The 21,360-nt window shown below is 41.4% G+C and overlaps 2 protein-coding genes across 3 annotated transcripts; both read right to left on the reverse strand.

Moving 5' to 3' along the window:
• Positions 1–347: 347 nt before the first annotated feature.
• On the reverse strand, positions 348–20,914 carry crb1 (crumbs cell polarity complex component 1). Of its 2 annotated transcripts, XM_017413287.3 has the most exons (13): positions 20,648–20,914; positions 17,913–18,149; positions 16,761–16,956; positions 16,538–16,677; positions 16,278–16,460; positions 13,860–14,810; positions 12,308–12,858; positions 11,994–12,159; positions 9,863–10,826; positions 8,697–8,741; positions 8,052–8,174; positions 7,336–7,462; positions 348–1,784 (listed from the first exon to the last, which is right to left on the reverse strand). In XM_017413287.3, exons 1-13 carry the CDS (start codon positions 20,730–20,732, stop codon positions 1,566–1,568), a joined length of 3,987 nt encoding a protein of 1,328 aa, XP_017268776.1. In that variant the 5' UTR covers positions 20,733–20,914; the 3' UTR covers positions 348–1,565. The 2 variants fall into 2 exon arrangements, with proteins under 2 accessions (XP_017268776.1, XP_017268777.1); XM_017413288.3 differs by lacking the exons at positions 16,278–16,460; positions 16,538–16,677; positions 16,761–16,956; positions 17,913–18,149; positions 20,648–20,914 and adding an exon at positions 15,432–15,587.
• LOC119616761 (protein crumbs homolog 3-like) lies at positions 1,780–3,913 on the reverse strand. Its single transcript, XM_037973993.1, has 3 exons — positions 3,557–3,913; positions 3,205–3,251; positions 1,780–2,164 (listed from the first exon to the last, which is right to left on the reverse strand). The coding sequence occupies exons 1-3, from the start codon at positions 3,633–3,635 to the stop codon at positions 1,925–1,927; spliced, it is 366 nt and encodes a 121-aa protein (XP_037829921.1). The 5' UTR covers positions 3,636–3,913; the 3' UTR covers positions 1,780–1,924.
• Positions 20,915–21,360: the final 446 nt, after the last annotated feature.

A 21,360-nucleotide genomic window follows, 5' to 3' on the forward strand; every position in this document is an offset into this window, starting at 1 on the left:
AGTGACTTATTACCCAGTACCTAAACTATAATTACCATCAAGATATAACTAGAGACAGGACCGGAAGCAGGTAGAGGACAAACGAATGGGACATTTTCTGTCTCATAAGTAACAAATATACTTTGAATAAATTTGTTCAGGTTTTAGGTTTTTTGCTTACCTTTTTGCTGTATCCTCAGTTATTTATTTGAAGTGTCACATTACACTGTGATGTCCCGTCTCTCGTTCACAGACAGTCTTTAAAAATGAAATATGGCGGCACCCAAAAAACACATTCTGGCTTCAATTCAGAACAAAGGGAGAAGGCCATCTTTATTAATGACAACAAAAATAAGCAGGTACAGTATGCACTGGGAGATAAGAAGTGTACTTAAAGGGTATTTACTGGTTAATTACTGAGCATGTACCTGGAACTAACCTGGAATATACATACTTACCACTTTTTTGCAATTATTAAGTGCCTAAACCCCAAATCTCCTCATTTGGGATACTTAGAAGGACAACTCTATAAAAAAGTTGATGTTTCTCCCAAATAGTTTGGTGTCTAAAAGCTAAACATCCACATTTAATTCAACATTTTATCTGCAATATTAAAATGTATTGTAGTAAACGATGAAGTGGCAACATCATCACCTTATGGACCTTTTTATAATTTAAAAAACACATTTTATGGTGAATTATGTGCTTTACAGTCAGAACTGAATTACAAACCATCCAATTAAATGGAAAGTCAGAAAATCTAATGGGGGTGGTGAGATGATCCATCCCTGTGCAGGTAACACAGATTGTGAGTTCCCTCTTTAAAATGGTGAATGTGCATTTTTATGCCATTTACTTACAATAGAGTCACATATTTTATAACAAAAGGCAACTTTCCACACAAGATTTATTACAATGAAATTAATTTAAATACGCGACACATTCCAGTTCAAATCAAGGTTAAAAAAAAGGAATTCACAGTTTAAAACAGAATAATCGTGGCACCATATACACACAAAAACACAGTGCAGGCAAAGTTATTATCGGGTCAGTTTATATGCAAGGCAGCCTTTAAAATGTGGTTCAAACTAACCCTGAAACCTTCCTGACAAAGACTTGTTTGTTGTCAGTAACGGGACAAATACGTCAAAGTTAAATCTGCATTATCCTGAAATAAATACATTTGCATGGATGGATTTTTTTTTATTTAAATGTAATTTTGTTGAAGAAATCCCAGTAAAAGATGAACAAATAGTTGTTAGAATAGCTGAAGCTTTTTATTGTTACTTAGAACTCAAAAAAGTTCTGAAAAAGACAAATCCTGTTTTACTGAACTGAATCTGAGCATTTTAATTTATATTTAATCACAATTTGTCCTACAATGAACTCACATTCTAACATACAATATTAGCTAAAAGATGAGCCAGTGTTTGATCTCAACATAAAAAATACAGAATAATGAGTTTTTTCTTTAAATAAAAGTTTATTCTCCAGCAGAAAGAAGAAGATGGTGCAGCTTTTATCTCTTGCATGAGTGTCTGCAGGAAGTCAGAGCAGTGCAGTTCGGTGTTCTGCAGCGCCGCCTCTCATATGAGTCTCTCCATCGGCGGCGGCTGAGTGATGCTCCACATCTCCACTCGGGATCCTTCCTTCTCCTGCCTGCTGGGGCTATAGGTGCCGTGTGTGGCGCGGCGATTCAGCGCCACCACCAAGCCGACGGAGGTCAGGATCAGAACCAGCAACAGGACGACAGACACCAGACTTACAGGCAGCAAGAGGTCAGAGGTCAAACCTTCAGAGGTCAGCTGGAAGGACAGAGCGGATCACAGGTGATTTACTGGAAATAACCAGGAGTGTTATGATTTTTAAAAAAGGCTTTTATTTTTCCTCACACTCTTGCACATGTTTTTTTCTCTCTCTCTCTCTCCCCCATGACTCCTTCACACTATACCAGGCGCTCCACACGAGCTGCCAAAGTGCTGATGGATGTGTTTCCCAGCTCAGCAGGTGGGGTGCGACCACCAGGAGCCCGGAGCCGCCGCGGACCCAAACTTCCCTCCGTCTGCCGCCTCTCTCGCAGCTTGGCTGCAGCGAGCGCCAGCCCCAGCATCACCACAACCGCCAAGCCCACCAGACACGGTGCCAGCACGGCAGCCACCCGCGAGCTGTATGGAGCACGCTCCGTCTGTGAAGGATCACAAACAGACACACACACAGCCAAGATGCTGCCGGATGATCCCATCAGCACTGGCACAACACGCTTACACCCAAAATAGCTCCCCCGCGCACACACACACAGGCACATACACGTGTGACTCCTTTAAAGTCGGAATAAAAGCAGCTTTAGTCGAAGAGCCTGATTTCTATCCCAGGGCTTTGAAAACCTGCTTCCATTCTTACTTAAAGCTACTCATTGCAACGCCATGAAGACCGGTTCATAAAAAGTCATGAAGGAAGAAACAAAATCTGCAATTTTTTTATTCCATATCAAAGGTTGATATGTCCTAAAATAAATTAAAAAACTGTGAACTGCTGCCAACTAACGTGCGTTTGTTTATCTATGGAAACAACTGAAGTGACTGAAAATAGGTCAACGATGGCAACGTCCATGAAATTTGCCACTTGAGCTCGAGAAGACCAACAATTTCAGTGGATTGGTACATATTGATGCTCAGATTTGTTGAGTAAAGGTTTTGACTGTTGTCTTACTGAATTTTTCTCTTATTTTTAGCGTTTAGCAGCAGATTTACTCTTATACTTCCACCTAAATGTCTTCTCCAGGATTCAACACTTGCTTGATTTTGCCGTATTTGTTTACCTACACAGACTACAACCCGCCTAAAGTAGGTCAACAACATGACTTTCACCTCTGTGGTTTTCAGTGGATCCAGCTGAGTGCTTTGTTTACATTGACTGCGTACCTGCATTTCAAATTGCGTATCAATATATCTGCAGATCTACGGGAGGAAACTCAAATTGCACCATTTGGTATAGCTGAGAATAACCTTCTTTATGTTTTATTTCATAGTTTGCAATGAGTACCTTTAAAGCACACAACAAACACACAGAAGCAGCCCTGTCACCACCAACTAAAGCCAACAGGATTCTGCACAAAAACACACAATTCCTGCCACCGATCACTGCAAATCAGCAGCAATTAAAGCCGTCATGAGGAGTGATTGAAAAGTTTCATTAAGCAGCGGCAAAGAGCAGAGCAGCACTTACAGCACTGGTTGCCGTTGATGTGAGAGTTGTGAGTCTCTGAGAGGCTTCTACAAGGTTACAACAGCACAACAGCTGTAAGTCTCACTCCACAACACTTCAATTCGTTGCTGACAGCCTCTCCAGGACTAAAAGCTTCATGCAGAACTTGTCAGGTTACACAAAAATAATCTCAGAAGTCAGCAAACTTTACACTGAGCAATCAACACGGAAACATACAGTAATTCTAATTTAAAATACAACCATCCGTATCCCGAGGCAAAAAATAACTTGTGCGCTCGTGCTTGACGCTGTTAGACATGAGAGTTTCTTTCCCTCGCTGCAAGTTCTTTGTTGACTCTTGGAAAGTGCTTACCTGTCACTGCAGCACAGTTGGCTGTCAGAGCGAGTGTGACACAAGCGAGCCGGAGCAGCCTGCAGCCAGGACCTGCCATCAGTCACCGACTGCCACACACACAGACACAGAGATGTCTAACTAACCAGTCTCTGAGGTGCACAGCGAGGCCACCCTGAAGCCTCGCACACAGAGACAGCAGAGATGCTTCCCTGCTGTCAGCACTATCAACCTGCTCTGAGTGTGTGTGTGTGTGTCTGCCAGATAAGCTGCCCTCATACGTTTCTGTGAAGCAGACCAAACTTCTGTGAATGCCACCAGCTCTCTGCTGAAACTGCACTTCAGCGCCAGATGCTGCTGCTTTTTTTTTTTTTTGCTGGCAAAGCAGATTTCTTCCTCTCTGCTTTTTTTGCTCTCAAAGGATGGCCACATCAGTGCCAACACTGAAAAACTGCTTCCCATTTCCTCCCTCCTACCCCCCCGTTTCCTCACCGTCAGGGCTACCTGTGCCTGCAAAGGACACACACTCACACACACACACACACGTGCACTCAGACTTGATGAAGCAGCTCGTGTGGTTGGTTGAGCCACATGCAGTTTGTGTTTTTCCTGTTTCCTGACATACTAAAAGTTTCCAATCCCTACGACAGCATTAGTCAGTCACTGAAACAAACCCATCTGAGGACAGAAACTGGAAATTAATTTAGGCTACAAAAGGTGTGATTTTGTTAATGGTCACTTTCAGCTTCAAATGATTTAATCTTTACGCTAAAATGTTAATGAAGGAGCAGCTTTAAACAATTTTTGTTGTGGTGGAATCATAAAATCAACACTAACATGATGGTTGAGTCTTTTTTAGCACGAAATCTTGTGTTTTTTTAATCTTTAATTCAGCTTTAATTAAGTTAAACAATTAAATGCACTAAAAAAAAGAAGAAAAACACTTATTTCTTTCTAAAACTGAGAGCTCATTGAGATTTCCTACTGACTGGGTGAAGGATTGTGTTTTTTTATTTTTTATTTGCTTTACGCCTTGAAAAAGGATTCATACTACAATCACGGTCTGCAAAGTATTTTACTGGAATTTTATGTTCCAAAACAAAGGGATGTATAATCGTGAAGCTGGAGGAAAATGATGCATGATTCTGGGGGTTGTCTCTGTCGGCTTTGTACATTTAGAGACTGAATTTTTTTGAAAAATCAGCTCAAGCTCAGTCAGGTTTGCAGCCTCTAACAGGTTTTCTTCCAGGATTGTATTTAACTCCATCTGGTTTCACATCAACTCTGAGCAGCTTCCCTGTCCCTGCTGAAGAACAGCGTCCACACATCATGATGCTGCCACCACCATGCTTCACAGCGGGGATGGTGTGTTGTGCAGTGTTTTGACTCACATAGCTTTTTGCGTTTCAGGCAAAGGTTTAAATTTGGTCACATCTGAGCAGAACAGCTTCCCCAAAACTTTTATCCCTAACCTGTCTGGTGTGGTCCTTGATCTTCGTGATTCTGTTTGTTCCTTAATGTTCTGTAACAAACCTCTGAGGCCTCCACAGGACAGCTGGGATCATTCTGACAATAAATTACACACATTTGGACTCTAATTTACTACCTAGATAACTTCTGAAGGTACTTGGTTGCCCTGGATTTTAGTTCAGAGGCTCAGAGTAAAATATTCTAAATCAAGTTTCTGTCGATCAAATAAAAGCCCAGACAAATGAATAGAAACTTGTGGTTGTGATGTGACAAAATGTGGTGTGAACATATTTTCAAAGCTCTGTATGTAGAGAGGAGATGGACTGTGGCCTCACTCTGTGTGAACGTGACGACTGTTTCTGAACTCAGGCTATTCTGGGATCTACATCTTGTTAAAGAGGATTAACTGTCCATGTTTGATGTCGTGGCGTCCACCTGACTACAGCAGACACACGGTAAGAAAACTGTTGAAAAGATTTAAACTTTAACATGCAGTTAGGTGAAAATGAAATCAGAACGGGGGAAATGGGTGATTATGAAAGAGAAAATGAGTTCAGATATTAAAAGAGGACAGACGACAAATGAAGGCTGTTTTTTTTTTTTTATTCAACAACAAAGACAGACAGACACACAGATGGAATATGAACGAATGAATGTGAAGTTATGGACAGAAAGTTAAATAATAACACACATGTAGTCCAACATGACAGGCCTACAGAACGCGTTTGATTCAGTGTTGACCACAACAATGCAGGGAAATGTTTCGAGGCGCGATTCAACCAGAGCCGTGGAGAATTTAGGCTTAAAATATCTTTGGCTCAGACAGAAAGGTTTTAGAGACAGAAAAACTTCTTTGGTTTCAAAACAACACACAGCAGTCAGCCACGCTCCGCTCTGAATGCACATCAAGAACAGGTGAGACATCCAGGGCCCTCCAGGAGCTTTTGTAGCTACAACACTGTGTTTCAGAGTTCACAAATCCATCCGTAACCGAGCTCCTGAAATCAAGTTCAAACAAGACTGACAGGATATTGTCAGCAGGAAACATTATAAATAACTCAGATTTTAACATTTTCCTCAGTTTTACCAAAAATGGCTTTTTGGAACGCAAAGGATCTTTTCTTTTTCAACACAAAAGCTCCCAGTTTTATACTATTTGACCCACAGAAAAGTAGATTTCTGCCAGTTTAGGTAGATTCTAAAAGATACAAGTGACCTTTAAGCTAAAATTCTCTCATTTAAACAGCTTGTATGATTCTACACATTAAACATTTTGTTCCTTCTGTCCATTGCTGTGCCTCCTGTGGTCTGAAAAGTCTTATTTTAGGTCCAGCTCCCAGGCGCAGTCTGCTGTGACTGAGCAGCTAAGTAATCATGGATTGCAGCTTACAGGACAGCTGCTCGTTGTTTTGTTGTTTGCTTGGTTGTGGTGTAAAAAAGAGGGCATTAAAATGTGTTTTATGGTGATGCAAATAAGCGTAACATAGTAAACATATATGTTTAAACAAGTAATTCTATAATTTTTTACAAAAAAATAAAATAACTTTTGATTTTAAAGCAGCAAAATGTCTCAAAAAAGTTGGGACAGGGTCAAGCATCTCTTTTTTTCTCCACTTTATTATGAAGAACATGGCGTCTGTGGTTTTTTTTTTTTCTGTGTTGCTGCCATGAAATTCAAAATTACCTTTTTTTAATTGTTCCAATGTCTTAGTTTTAACATTTGATATGTTTAATATGTTTCATTGTGAATAAGAAATGGGTTATGAGATTTGCAACTCCTTGCTTTTTGTTTTTATTCCCACTTTTCCAAATTGTGGTTGTAAAAGAGGAAATGTCTGAACTACAGGCAAGGTGTTTTTGTTAAGTCCAGGACCTCAGTTTGGTGTTGATTTTTAATATGTACCATCACCTTTACCACACTGGAGGTACTGCATGGACAATACTGGTTTGATTCTATGAGATACATTTTGTTTTCATTTGTTTGGATTTAATTTTACACCATCATCAACAAAACAAAGCAACTTTCAAAACGGCAAATTAAATCTGATTATATAAATGCCTACAATAAAGAAAGTGCTGCCAATTGCAAAAAAAGTATTTAAGGCACAAAATATTTTTGCACTTCTGGACATAAAACCCACAGAAATCTGTGCATCATTCAGTCAGACAAATGCACAAACATTTGCCCCCTGAGTCCTAAAGACACACACTCAGTCGTTCGCTCCCCAGTCCACCTCGGGCCCGTCGTCCAGCCTCAGGATGAGGTAGGAGAGCAGCTGGAAGAGGTTCTGCCACAGCAGAATAGCCACATAGAAGTAAATGTCGCTTACGTCCGTTTGGCACACGTCTCCAGCGAAGCTCATGTCGCACACGCAGACGAACTTGTTGATCAGGTTGCGGCAGTAACCTCCGTTCAGACACGGGTTGGACTTGCACTCGTCCACCTCCTTCTCACATCTACACACACACACACATTGCTGTTTAGTCAACAGTTTCATAAATCCTGCCCAATGAATGGATGTCAGACAAAACAGAGAAAAACTGCAAGGTGAACAAATTCAGAACGAAACCATTTTACCATAAGAATTCACCAAGAAGTTTAAACCCTTTAATGCAAACAGACTGACTGATGAAAGTTTACTTTAATGGATTCCAAGGAGGAATTCTAAAAGGCCGGTAGCACCATGTAATTAAATAAACAGATTAAACTCATTACATTAAACCAAAATTCATCATGGCATGAAATAAACACAACAAATAAACCACAGGACAATTTTATTTTAAATAAATGGCCCCAAAATAGAGAATACAATCACATTTCTTACAAATGGTTTCAGAAATACTTCATGATCAGAGTGTTTTTAAAAACATAAAGTTTGATTTGTTCAAACTGTGAAAGGGTATCCCACATAAGGACTCAACCCTGAGGTCTGTTTGGTTTGTTTCCATTTATTAAAAAATAACATTTCTATAAGTAAAGTAGGACATATGTATTTACAGTGTGTCATCATGGTTTTGTCTGTCTGTTAGATTACTCGTCTCCTACCTGTGCCCGATGAAGCCTGGTGGACAGTCACAGGACAGCTCCCGGTCTGTGCAGTTTCCTCCGTTGAAGCAGGTGTAATTTCTTTTGTCGTCGCCGCACACAGAAACAGGCAGCTTGGGCCGTCTGAAAGGCAAGTCAGATGTACAAATACATCTATGTTATCTATGTTTTACTTTAATGAAAGCATCGTTATATCCCACAGAAGAAGAAAAAACCCAGAGGTTCAGGAGGCGACCAGGGTAATGAGATTAATGGACATAAGGAGAATGTCAAATCAGAGGAAGGAAAAAAAACAAGCTTGTATTTGCATGAATCACAGCAGCCCTGTCTGTTCACTCCTCAGTGGTTACAAAAATATGCACTTATTTTTGAAAAGGTATGATTTTTCATGAGGGAAGCTTCTGTCTGGATAGTGCGGATCATTTTGAACAACAACTGTCACTCATTTGAAAGAGTTGTTGGCTCATTTGACAACAAACACTGTCAGAAAGAGTGTTAATATTTGCTTTTCTTGGCATTTTGTTGCACACAGCTGAAGAAAAGAATAGGAGGCGCCGTACGTGACATGTGAGAGACAAATATCTAACAGGAAACAAACACCTGAAAACACATGAGAAATAATAGAAAAAAAAAAAAAATACTCACACATTTCTGACAACGATGTACCAAGGAAGTTCTTCCACACGTTCACTGCAGAGGAACAGAGAGGGGAAAGAAAAAAATCGTGAGGAGGAAGAAAGAAGCACAAACAAGTGAGACAAACAAAGGGAAGTCATTTTGATGAAAACTATACAGCGTAGCTGTTCCCAGCAAAGGGAGATCGCTCCATTGGTTGCTCTCTTACTGAGGCGCTCACAAAGGTTTTCTACGCTCCAAAGAAGGCAAAAAGGCACGAGGCTGTGTGTGTTTACAGGATAAATGTTTGGAGGCGTTCCCCTGCTGGTTCTCAGAGGCAAACGGCAGATGACAGGGGAAAGAAACTGGTGCTGAACCAGAGAGCCTTGTGTAGCAGACTGAGGCCTTTTCTGGCTGACACTAGAATAGAAACACAGCTTCTGAGACGCTCACTGCGACTGTGGTTGAAAAGCCGAACAGAGGCAGAAATGTGGAGACATTTACAGTGAAGGGTTTTGTTTGTGTTGTGGTGCGGTCCCTCGGCTGTGCGATTTTGCAGCATTTATTTGTGTATTTTGTGTTTACTAAGTAACGGTTTTGTTGTCTCTTTGGTTTTTTTGAGGCCTTTTTGGAGCATAAAGGTATTAAAAATGGATTGTTTCTCAAATGATTGCTCAGTGCAAAGTCATGGAGACCAGACAAATACAAATTCATGAAACAAGAAACTAAATCTGCCCAATTCTTCTCTCATATTGTGGTTAATGTGTCCCTAAATTAAACATTTGTAAGAAAAATTTGTGACTGGATACCAACTTCCATGTGTGTTTGAAACGAGGTCAAACATTAGACTTACTGGTGTAGCAGAAGTGAACGCCACCTGAGTTGGATCTTCTCAGAGATTTTACGCTTGTCTGATTCTGTCATTTTTGTTTACCTACACAGACAGCCTAGTGTAGGTCAGTCACGTCCACCTGGTTTTTGTCTGATTCAGCCAAGTGCTTTGTTTACATTCAGTGTAGACCCACATCTCAGAATAACAATAAATCTGGAAAACTGCTGGAGTAAACTCTTTCAAAATGCACTATTTGATATAGCTCAGAATGAACTTTTTTCTGTTTGATTTCATATTTTGCAATGAGTATCTTTAGCTTTTCGTCAAGTACCTTTTCTGCACAGCTCACACTCCTTTAACTTACCTGCAGAAATGTCCGGTGTAGTTCTCAGGGCAGAGGCAGGCGTATTTTTCCGGCCCGTGCAGACAGGTGCCTCCATTGGCACACAGGTGTTTTTCACACATGTCCACCTCTTCCTCACAGTCCACACCTGTGTAACCCATCTCACAGGTGCACTCATAGGTGAGCCCATTGATAGAGCAGTTGCCGTGGACGCAGGGACTCGAAGCGCAGGTGTCTACGAGGATGCCACAGCGTCTCCCAGCCCACCCGTCTGCACAGCTGCAGTTGTAGGTGTTGAAAAGGTCCTGGCACCCCCCATTGTTCAGACAGGGGTTGGGCTCACACACAGAGGCCCCTCTGCAGCCGACGAGCGCAGGATCTGTTGATGACTGGGTGAACTGCTCCTCCTGCAGGCGTGGGAGATTCACATCTGAGGAGCTGAAGTAAGGCAGGGCAATGTCACCCAGCTCCACTGTGCCCAGACACCCAGCCAGGGACCAGCCAGCATCTGGGGCCAGGGCCCCCAGGTAGATGTCCACATCTTGTCTGAGAAAGTTCAGGTTGCCACCCTGGCTCCTGGAGATGCTGGCCTCTTCTATTTCCTCGTCCAACACCAGAGTCCACCGAGAGGACGGAGCCCAAGGTGCCGTCATGAACAAATGAAGAGTGTGCCACTCACCGTCGCTCACGCTCCTCCTGCTGCTCAGACTCACCGTCGACGCTCCTTCCTCTCCCTCCTCTCCCTCCTCTCCCTCCTCTTCCTCTTCACTGTCACCTGCAGAGGTGCTCCGGAGCTCCATGAAGAGGATGCCATCCTGGACAGAGACGGTGATGAAAGAAGAATCCTTCTCGGCGTGCAGGATGGCTGCGTTGCGTTTCCGTGTGCGCAGGTTCAGTGACACGTTGGTTACGTTACGGAGGATGTGGCCGTTTCCCCGGAAGGACAGAACTGTGCTGTTATTCAGGAAGGTTGCATTGGAGTAACCTGGGAGGTCAGGAGAAAATATGGGCCTAATTAGTCAGAAGAACCAGCATGTTAGAGCGCTATTAAACCTTTTTATCAGAAATAACAGTATCAGGATCATTCAGTCTCTGCCAAGGGCTCCTGTGGTATGGCTCTTTAAAATATATTTTAAAAGTATTTGAAAATTCTAGATGTTAAAGCCTAAAAATATTTATTAAATTAAAGCCAATAGTGTGTACAGTCGGCCATATCCACAAAAATCTTACCTAATTTTTAAACAAGTTTAGGCTACTTTTAAAACTTATATGTCATTGTGCTTATAGGCCTGAATAGTCTACATTATTTTAATATAAAATCATTTGTTCATGTAAGTACTGTAATGCTCTGTTGGCTTAATTTAGCAAAAAATTACTAAGATGGCTCCAGAAAGAAAAAAATCAAAGTTTTAATGAAACATTTCTCACAGCTCAAAAGGCATGATACATTTTAAATCTTTGATGGATAAACTTTTCAGTTTAAGTAAGTCATTCCAATAGTCAGGTTTCACCTTTAAAGGAAAAAAAAATGTGGGACACAAATACTGAATATGAAACAAATTTAAACAACAAATGTGCCACAACCGTTTTATCAAACAAACAAAAACTTTTTAGTTATGAACTAGTTTTAGCTCCTGAGTTGAAACGTCAAAGGCAACAATCCAACCAGAATCATGTGATATTTGTTCACTTGTCACAAAAAAAAGCGGGGAGAAATAACATTAAAAGAGAAACATGAGTAAGCTGGAGGAAAATTTCAGAAGAATATGTTCTTCAGTGAGCTCCTGACTGAAAGTGGAAGTAAGTAAAAAGACAGACGCAGAGACTCAACTTTAATCCCACTCAGAAACGGATAAAGTGGCCTCAGTTTAATCCCATTTTACGGGTCAGATACAGAATACTGTGTGGAAAGATCGAGGCCAGTCACATAATGACAAATTAAGAAAGGAATTAATTCTAAGAACAAGGTCAGTGGTTAGGTAACAACTATTTTACTGCATGAATGAAACAAAAAGCTTCATGATTTTAGGTAACTACAGGAAACACTAAAAAGAACTTGTTCTCAGTTATGGAAAAGAAATGTGCTTTTTGCTAAACTCTAAATAACCTTGGTGTTCAGAGTCATTTCAGCTCTGCAGGAGAATAAACTTACATTCGTAGCCCTGCTGCAGCATCCTGCACTCAGCGTCTGCAGGGCAGGGGTTCAGCTCGCACCACTTCACCTCCTCACAGCGCCGCCCTAATGTGCTGACGGGGCACGTGCACGTGAAGTCGTCCCATTTGGAGAAGCAAATCCCCCCGTTTAGACATGGATTTCTCTGTGGACGACAAATAGTGGATCTTAGAATCTTTGTGAATTTTTTGCTGTTATTTTAGCTGTAATCTTGTCAGTTTACACTACAGGATCACCACATTTTCATAAACTTGTTAAATTGTCTGTATGTGTGGTCCTTTGTGCCTGCTCACACTGCACATGTCGTCCCCAGAACATCCAGTGGTCACATTTTCCATCAGCTCAAGAGGAAACGATCTGACTGAGGTGTCCAGCCCAAAGAACTGCAGCCTCCTGTCGCTGATCCTCAGGTCCTGGATGCAGCCTTTAAAATATCCTCCTAACTCTGAGGTGATGCTCCTCTCCAGCAGACCTCCCACATAAACAACATCCCCTGCTTGGATGCTGACACTCCCAACCTCCACATCTCCTTCTTTCTGCCCTGCTACATACAGGGACATACGCGTCTCCACCACCTCCACGTTCACAAAGTGAACCTCCCCATCATGGACCTGTCTGCTGGCAGTCAGGCTCTCGGAGCCGTGGAGCTGAACTTTGACCTTGCCGGCCTCCAGCCTCATGTGCAGGATTGGGCTGCTGCTGTTGGCGAGCATCAGGAGGAGGCCACTGTGCCTCCGGGCTCGCAGGAACAGGGAGATGGAGAAGTTCAGACCCAAATCTTCAGTGATGCTGAAGGCCGTGACACTCTGAGAGTCTTCGTTCCCGAAGCGCGCGGTCACATGCTCTGCAGAAAAGAGGAATGGAGTGAGACACCAGAATAATGATGATAAATGAAGTAGATTTCAACAGGATAACATTTAAATAACTTTAATGAACCAAAGAAGTAAAACAAATAGATTGAATTTTCCTGAAAGCTAAAGACATACTAACCATTTTTGACTTTTTATTGTATTTAATACAAGGCAATACAAGATCATTGTTGGCAAGAATATATTTTTTAATCTGTGCTAACAATGGACTGCACATTTTTACAGTAAAATTGTACTATAGATTTGGGTTTTTGCAGAAGTGTTACAAACAGCAAGAAAACTCTTTCGGGAGTTTAAGCTCAAATCTCAAAGAGACAAAGAGTAGAATGACGGCACCAGCAGCCCTCATGAAGCAGAGTCTCTGAGTCAGCCATCAGCACTTTCCACTGAGGGTTTGGTCATTTTATTAGACAGTGAAACAACAGAGGGGAAAAAAAACATGCTTTTGCAGAACAAGTTAGTCATGTAATATGTTGCAGAAACTTTAAATGAAGAAAATGGAGTAAAATCTGTCACTGAAGTTTATCTCATGATTCAGTTGTTGGTGTTCTGAGCCCACAAATCAAAATTCTGCTGTAAAATGTGCAACATTTCCTCACATGATCTGATTATTTCCAAACTTGGAATCCTATCCTTTGTCTCCTTAATCCAGTACATCAGCTAAGAGGAGCTGTGCCTCTTTGCTGAGGCTTTTGACTTCTCTCATCTCTGCCAGCTCCTGTTACACATCAGCAGCTGATGATGTTATGTATTTACACCCTGAAGAAATTTGGTGGGATTGTATTTTTCCCCTGCAGTCCCAAATAGCTGGTTCATCTTAAAGCCTAAAGACTTGTTTCAGCTTTGTATTTTACAGATTTTACTGTCTGGATTACAAATTTTTCATCTCACATTTTGAATTTGCAGATAAACCAGTAAATAAAAACATCAAGAAACATTTCTAGATTTTAAATGGTACTGCCAGGTTCGAACCTACCCTCCTCGCAGTCATGTCCCTCATACGGCCTTGGACACCAGCACTCGTAGCTCTGCCACAGGTTTACACAGTGCCCCTTGTTGTGGCATGGCTCATCCAGGCAGCGGTCCCTGTGGCTGCAGCCGGGGACCACGTTAACCGCAGAGTAGCTCAGCCACTCCTCAGGAACGACCAGCTGCCAGTCCACAAACACATCCCGCATGCAGCCAATGAAAACAGGGGACGCAGACTCGCTGGAGCCATTCGGGTTCTTGAGTGTCCCTCCAATGAAAGTGTTCTGAGGAGAGATCTCAAGCCCCACCAGGGGGCTTTGGAGTGGGACCACCGTGTGGCATGACTGGCTCTCACAGATTGCAGCATCATCCATCAGTTTGAGGCTAAGGGCCCAGTTTGTGAGAACCGCCTCCACAGAGTACCACTCTCCATCTGTGACGTTCAGTGGAAGATCCAGAACTTGACTTTCGGGCCCAGCAGAGCCCTGCCCCCTCAGGGACAGACGCAGCTGACCCCCTTCCAGCTCCAGGCCCAGCAGGAGCCCCCTGATGTTCCTCTGGAACAACAGTGCTCGGGGTAAAACGGTCTTGAAGCTCAGGGTGATGTTGCAGGTCAGCTCAGCGTCCAGCAGGGGGTTCTGCAACAATAAGTACCCTCTGCGCTCGAAGGAGAATGTTGTGGGGGTGTCACAGAGGGGTCTGGTGTATCCAGGTGTGCAGGAACAGGTGTATCCATGAGTCCCATCCAACAGGAAGGGTGAACAGGAGCCTTGGTTCTGGCACTCATGGCCCTCACATCCCACTAATCTTACATCACAGTTTAGTCCTCCATAAAGGACGCCATCAGGACTCTGTCTGAGGCAGTGACAGGTGTAGCCCCCAACATGGCTCTCACACCTGCCCCCGTTCTGACACGGACTGGACTCACACTGGTTTATCACATCCTGGCAGAGGGAACCTGTTAGCAGAAGATTATAAAGTCACAAACGGGGGAAGAAAGAAAGATTTAAATGTCCTGAATCCAAAAATTGGACCTTTTTTTTTTTATTCTTGAAGATGCTTCTCATCAAAGAAGAATCTCTACAACGTTAGTTAAACACCAATAGATATTCTATGATGTAGTTCATGTTTCAGTTTTTTTTTTTTGGTATTTCATATCAAAATATGTCAATTTTTCTGACAAATTTCAATATTTAGTTTATTATTTGTATCAAGGTCCATATTGTTTACTTGCTGTTGTGACTGAAACAAACCCCCTGTTTCTAGTTTGCCCTATCTGGCAATAAACTGTCAGGCAATAATTTGCATTTTCTCTACAGCTGTTCTGTGTTACACTCAATACGCTCCACAGATTTTACTAATCCTTTAAAACTGTTGCATCATTTTTTTAAACATTTTTGATAGATTAGCTACGTAAAACTGTGCTGCTGAAGAAACATCCTAAATCTAAAATGACTATTAAACAATAATTTGCTTGTTTTAATTCGTTAAAGATGAATATATAAGTAAACAAGAGGTGATTGGCTTTTACTTAACATCTTTACAAATTCAGTTCACACAAAACAAATTATTTTGTTACCTGTTACAAGCAACAAAACCCATAAAATCCATGGTGCAAGTGTCCACATCATGCTGTCACGTTTGGCCCCAGAACCTTTCTGACTGCACCATATTAGTTTGTGTTTGAACAGGCCGTCCCGGCTGAGGTCTGCAGCTTGTGTACCTGTTCGTTCTGAAGCATGCACAGCTGAACAGGTTCAGTCAGGAGACCAGCAAAGCCAGATCTTGGGGATTAAGCTAATGCTATTTGGCCACCTTACTGAGGCAGTGCCTCTGCGACTGGCAGGGAGTCCGTTTGCAGAATACAGTTCTTAGCAGGGAGCATTCATAGCAACACTCCTAGAGTGCAAACATGAAAAGTTATTAAGATTTTACAGTCGAAAAGTCGTTTTCCTTCCTATTTCAACCATTCACATCTTAAAACGTTCAGCTCAGTCAGGAAATAGGGGCTATGACTTTTTTTTTTCATTTTTATACTTTATTTATACAAAATTTAACTTTAGTTTTACAAATTGTTCCCCATAGAAATATATTAAGATCTTTTTCAGTTCATTTAAACACATTGTTTGAAATCTGCCTCAGCATACTTGTCTTCCTCAGCTACTTTTAGCTTTTATCTGAAGTGATGTTTCTTTTAGGTTTTAGCTAGTGTCCTGCCTCAACTCAATTTCAGCTTATTCAGCACTCAGCATTCATTTTTATAGTTTACACTTGATTCTGTTCATTATTTAAACTCAGTTTAGGTCTGCCACTATGTACAAAACAGACAAACAAATCCCAGTAACAATGTGCAGCTTCTAGTAGCTACCTGGTACCAGAACAGGGACCTGTCTATACGTAATTACTGACATTTAGAATAATCCACCTGTTGTTCCAGGAGGACAGATGCAGATATATCCTGCTGCCCGTCTCTGGTCATAATGCTGAGGCAGCAGAGGCTCGCTGCCGTACAGGGCCTGCCATGACCTCTCGATGCAGCTGCCCCCATGCATGCAGGGACTGCTGCTGCACTCGCTGATGTCGACCTCACAGTGACGCCCCTCGAAGCCTGCCATAAGGAGAAGATGTTGGCTCTGGTAAGGTCAGCAGGAATCTAAAACTCATGGATTACTTTATCTGTCTCACCAGGCCAGCATTCACAGGTGTAGTTCCCCTGGTTGTCCTGACAGATGGCACTGTTAAAGCAGGGTTCAGAGTAGCACTGTGGCAGCGGTGTCTCACAGTGAGGACCAGTGAAGGCTGTGTATGAGCAGTCACAGCTGTATCTGAGACAATCACATCAGGAAAATGTCTTTAAAGCCTCTCCTTGCATCTGTTTCGTCACATTAACTACAGTTGATTTTCTTACTCATTCACTCCATCGATGCACAAGGCTCCATTTTGGCATGGCTGCTCCTGGCACTCATCGGTGTTGATTTTGCACCGGTGTCCTTGGAAACCAGGGAGGCAGGTGCATCTGAAGCCCCCAGCGTAGTTATGGCAGCTGCCTCCGTTCTGACAAGGCTGTGATTGACACTCGTCAATCTGGATCTCACAAGTGGTCCCTGTGTGAACATGAAAGCGGTACAGAGGTCAGAGGGTGAGGTGGTCCGGCTGCACTCACTGACGGCAGCGGGGGGAAAAGTGAGCAAAGCTTTCATGTGGACAGGCTATGATCATGGGTGGATTGCTTTTTTATATCGCAGCAAAGCTTTTTTTCTGCAGATGTTTGTCACTTTCATGTGTAAAACCTGAAAAGAATTAACAATGCATAAGGTTCCCCGTCTGGTTTTTTTTTTGGAGGGGGGGTATTTTCTTGCAAAGTGGACAAAGGAGAATTTGTTCATGTACTTAAAGCAAAATAAAGTCCTAGCATTCTTTGACGGAATGAATATCTTCCACTGCTTTAAACTAAGATCATCTTATGATGAGAAATGACAGAGTTGTAGCAGTTTTAGTCAAACCTTACATAATAAAATTCAATATTGTTTGATGTCACACTCAGAGTATGTGCAGTGGATGACTCCCAGATAATATCACATCAAATCTTAGCACAATATCTGTAAAACTTATTGAATTATAGACATTCCTTTGTGTTTTCTAATGCCACTTTACTGTGGCAGCCATCTTGATTTGGACTTGCTCCAAAGGTTAATCAGTTGTTGACTCTCATTACCACCACACTAAACTTTAGGTTAATATCTGCAAAAATGACTGAGTTGTAGCCATTCTCATGTTTTTAAGGTCACTTGGCTGTGGAGGCCATCTTAAATTAGATTGACTCCAAATGTTAATTGGTTGTAGACGTGCACCCAATTATCACTTTCTGCAGGTTTCGTCAAAATTCTTCCAGTGGTTCACGGGATATTTTGGTAACAGACAGACACACAACCACACATGTGCACACACAAGAGCAGAACCATGCCTTCGCCTTCGGGCGGTGGGCGATAATTACATTTTTGCTGGATGTGTATACTTTAAATAGTTTTACTTTGGGATTAAACTTTGAGGACTTCCTCACCTGTGAATCCTGGAGAACACAGACAGGAGAATCTTCCCACTCTGTCCACGCAGGTGGCTCCGTTCCTGCAGGGCTGTGAAACACACTCGTTCACATCTATCTGGCAGCGAGCACCTTGGAAACCTGGCACGCAGAAGCAGGAGTAGCCGTCCCCACGGTTTCTGCATATAGCCTGGTTTTGGCATGGGTTTGGGAAGCAGTGGTCCTCAGTTGGAAGCAGCTCGTCAAGGGATGCATCTAAGAACACGTTGCATTTAGAAGCAGACATTTTTGGAATAAAATAAAAAAAATTGAGGGGTTTACAGCTTTAGTTTAAGTAGCAAAACAAACAGCTTCCAGCCATTATGTAAAGAGAAATGCAACGAAAGTCGACCCTTGAGAAACTCTATGACTGTTACAGAAGAATACAACTCTAATAGTCACTAAAATGATTCAGTTTTCCCTCTAAATAACAATTCTTCACAGCAGTGTACATCCATGAAGGCATCTTGCCCTCAATAGCTTCATTATCTCTACCATAAACCTCTCTTACTCCCATTAAACTTTGATTAAAAACACGAGTGAGCAGCTGTTGCTACAAGGTTTTTTTTTTAAGCATTTAAGGGCCTCTTGGCTGCCTGCCATAATATCCACTTTTACCACTTAGCTTCAGCATTCAATTAGTTTCCAGGCGACGGCACTAAATAAATCTAAGGATTCTTTTTGGTTTGTTTATAAATTTAGCGTGGATTTAATAAGGAGGTCATTAGAAATCTCAGTGTCAGTGCAGGATTTGCCCCTTATTTTAATCAGAACATGATATAATTTGTAAATTTAGGATCAGGACTCAATCTTTCATAATAACAATGAAAATCATTAATTCTTATGCTGTAATTGACTTCCAATTATGTATCAAACATTATAGTCCTAATAAAATACAAAAAAACTATTTATTTGTTATATCAGACAGCAACAAACAAAAAATAATAATCAAAAACATAAAGAGTTAAAAGCCCAGCATTCCTTGAATGTCATGGCCATTTTTATTTTGGATAATGTTGATCAGCCAAAATAATGTGCATTTATAATCTGCCACAGTTAACTTCTGTATACAAAACAACAGCTTCGGACAATGTCCCTAATTCTAATAAACCATTAAACACGTGCATTTTTTAACATATAGATAGATTTTTTAAGAAAAAGATGAAATAGTTTCACTGTCACCTGCAAAGTCCAATGTCTAAAGAGCCTCCCTTCCACAATAAAGCATGTTTTTGGGAGGTCATTAATCATGCCTGCCCTGAGACTTCCTCCCTGCAGTTCTTACTGTAGAAATGCTAGAAAAACATCAAAACAAGCTTTTGGCAAGGTCTCTTAAAACTGGCAAACTTCAGGCAGAACAAATGGACCAGCTCAGAAGCAATGATCCATGTAATGGATCCAATATAAAAAAAAACCAAAAAACAACAACAAAAAAAAAAACACACAAAGACATAACAACACAAAAAGGACGCTTCAGATCTGTTCAAGTGTTGCTTCCATTAGACGGCAATCAGACAGCAGCAAATTCTGAAACATCTTAAAACGGAATAAAAGCACTTCAAAGAGTGTTTTGCATGATGGGTGAAAGAATAACTTAAAATCTCATTAGATGACACTGAATTTGGTCCTGCTGACTTGAGCTAATACCAGTCTGATAATCACATAAAATAATCATCCTTCGAGAGCGCAATCAGGCCAAGAGACTGTTAAAGATGCAGAATGGCTCATCTCAAACACCAGTCCTCAGTCACTGGAGAAGGAGAATAAAGAACAAGCTGCAGGGTTTTCCACGAGCATTTTAGATGTGTCCAGACTTGGACTCAGCGTGAGGACAGGATGTATGCTGGAGGATCTATCAGCACAAACATGCCACATCAGGCCCTATTACAACCAGGACTGAACTTTAAATTCAGACCAGATTAGATGCAAATTATGTTTCTTTTTTTTTTTTTTTACTGAATCCACTGATCTTTCATTGAGACAGAGCTGACAGAGCCAGGGCCACAGCTCCAGCCAAGCTCACACCCCCTCCCGCCCACAGCATGCAAGGCTCCTTCATATGTAAATCACTACTGAGGCTCTTTGTTTGCTCCTATCTAAAGGTCCTAAAATGGCACCTGTGGGACACCTGACCTCTCCTCTGGACTGATGCATGTTGCTGCTGCATGTGTCTGTCTGAACGGAGATAAGAAGACATGTTGTTATAAGGCGTTTTGGACAGAAACAGGGTCCTTGTTCATGACCATATGTCCTCAGCACCCCCTCATTCTGTCTCCTGAACCTTTTCATTGGTCACTGTAGGCTGTCCTCTCATTGTTAGAGCTCTTTTAGTCATCTTTTGCTTTTCAGTGTGGAGAAAATGAATGGAGAATAATACAGACAATGATATCACCTCACAGACATGTCATTAAAATTCCAAGCATGAACTGGTTAAAATGCATGCTTAGAATAAAAACACAGAAAATGGAATCACGTTTTACGTTTTAGTTACGTTTGAGCTTTAATGTTTATAAAGGCAGCATGTTTTTGATCAGAGCATGCCTCATGTGAGGGGAGATGTAAACTTTAACTCTCTAAGTTTTTAGCTGAATAACTGCTGGGAAAATATCCTTGTCACCTGGTGCAAAAAAGTCCAACATAATATAAATCACAGAGTAATAATTAATGAAAATGCATGTTGAGGCAAAATATGAAAACTTCAAAGAAGCACTTACCATCAATCGCAAAAAGGGAAGAGACAAAAATCGTGCAGGCAAGAAAATCAAAAGTGTGCATAAAGTGAATAAAATACATTTTCATGGCGGGAAATCATCCTGTTCGTTGTATTCCAGTCTAATCATCAGCAGATCTCTCTCTTCTCTTGGGTCTCTCTGCTTCTGCCTGCAGCGTCTCAGCTGTTGTCAACTCCAGACACACTTGATGCATATTTCTCCTCTGTTCGTGCTGGAGTGCCATCCAGAGCCTCCATCACATATGAGACAATTACAGACTGGAGCGTGGCGTTCAAGAGGGTGAACGCACACACACACACACACACTAACATACACCCACACACACATACAGTAAAACAAAACAAAACAGCGATGAGTCATATGGGAGGAAGTTTTAGTCACCTCAGTGCAAAGTTAAGACAATAAAATGATGATTATCCCGTCTAGAATGACAACAAAGACTATGCACCACATGTAAGTCTGTATGCTATCAAAAGAAATATATAATTACCTAAAATTAGTTATTGATTAGTTAATAAGTTATAAATCAAAATATATTAGACTTCAAAATAAAAAAAGTGATTTGTAAACAATTAATTTTAGAATGATAAAATTTTATGTTGGCTATAAAATTTAAGGTACTTATTGAAACATTTAAAAGCAAAATATAAAAAAGGTTTTCCTAAATTATACCAAATGGTGCAGTTTGAAAGAGT

Source organism: Kryptolebias marmoratus, linkage group LG24, assembly GCF_001649575.2.
Source record: "Kryptolebias marmoratus isolate JLee-2015 linkage group LG24, ASM164957v2, whole genome shotgun sequence".
Classification (NCBI taxonomy): domain Eukaryota; kingdom Metazoa; phylum Chordata; class Actinopteri; order Cyprinodontiformes; family Rivulidae; genus Kryptolebias; species Kryptolebias marmoratus.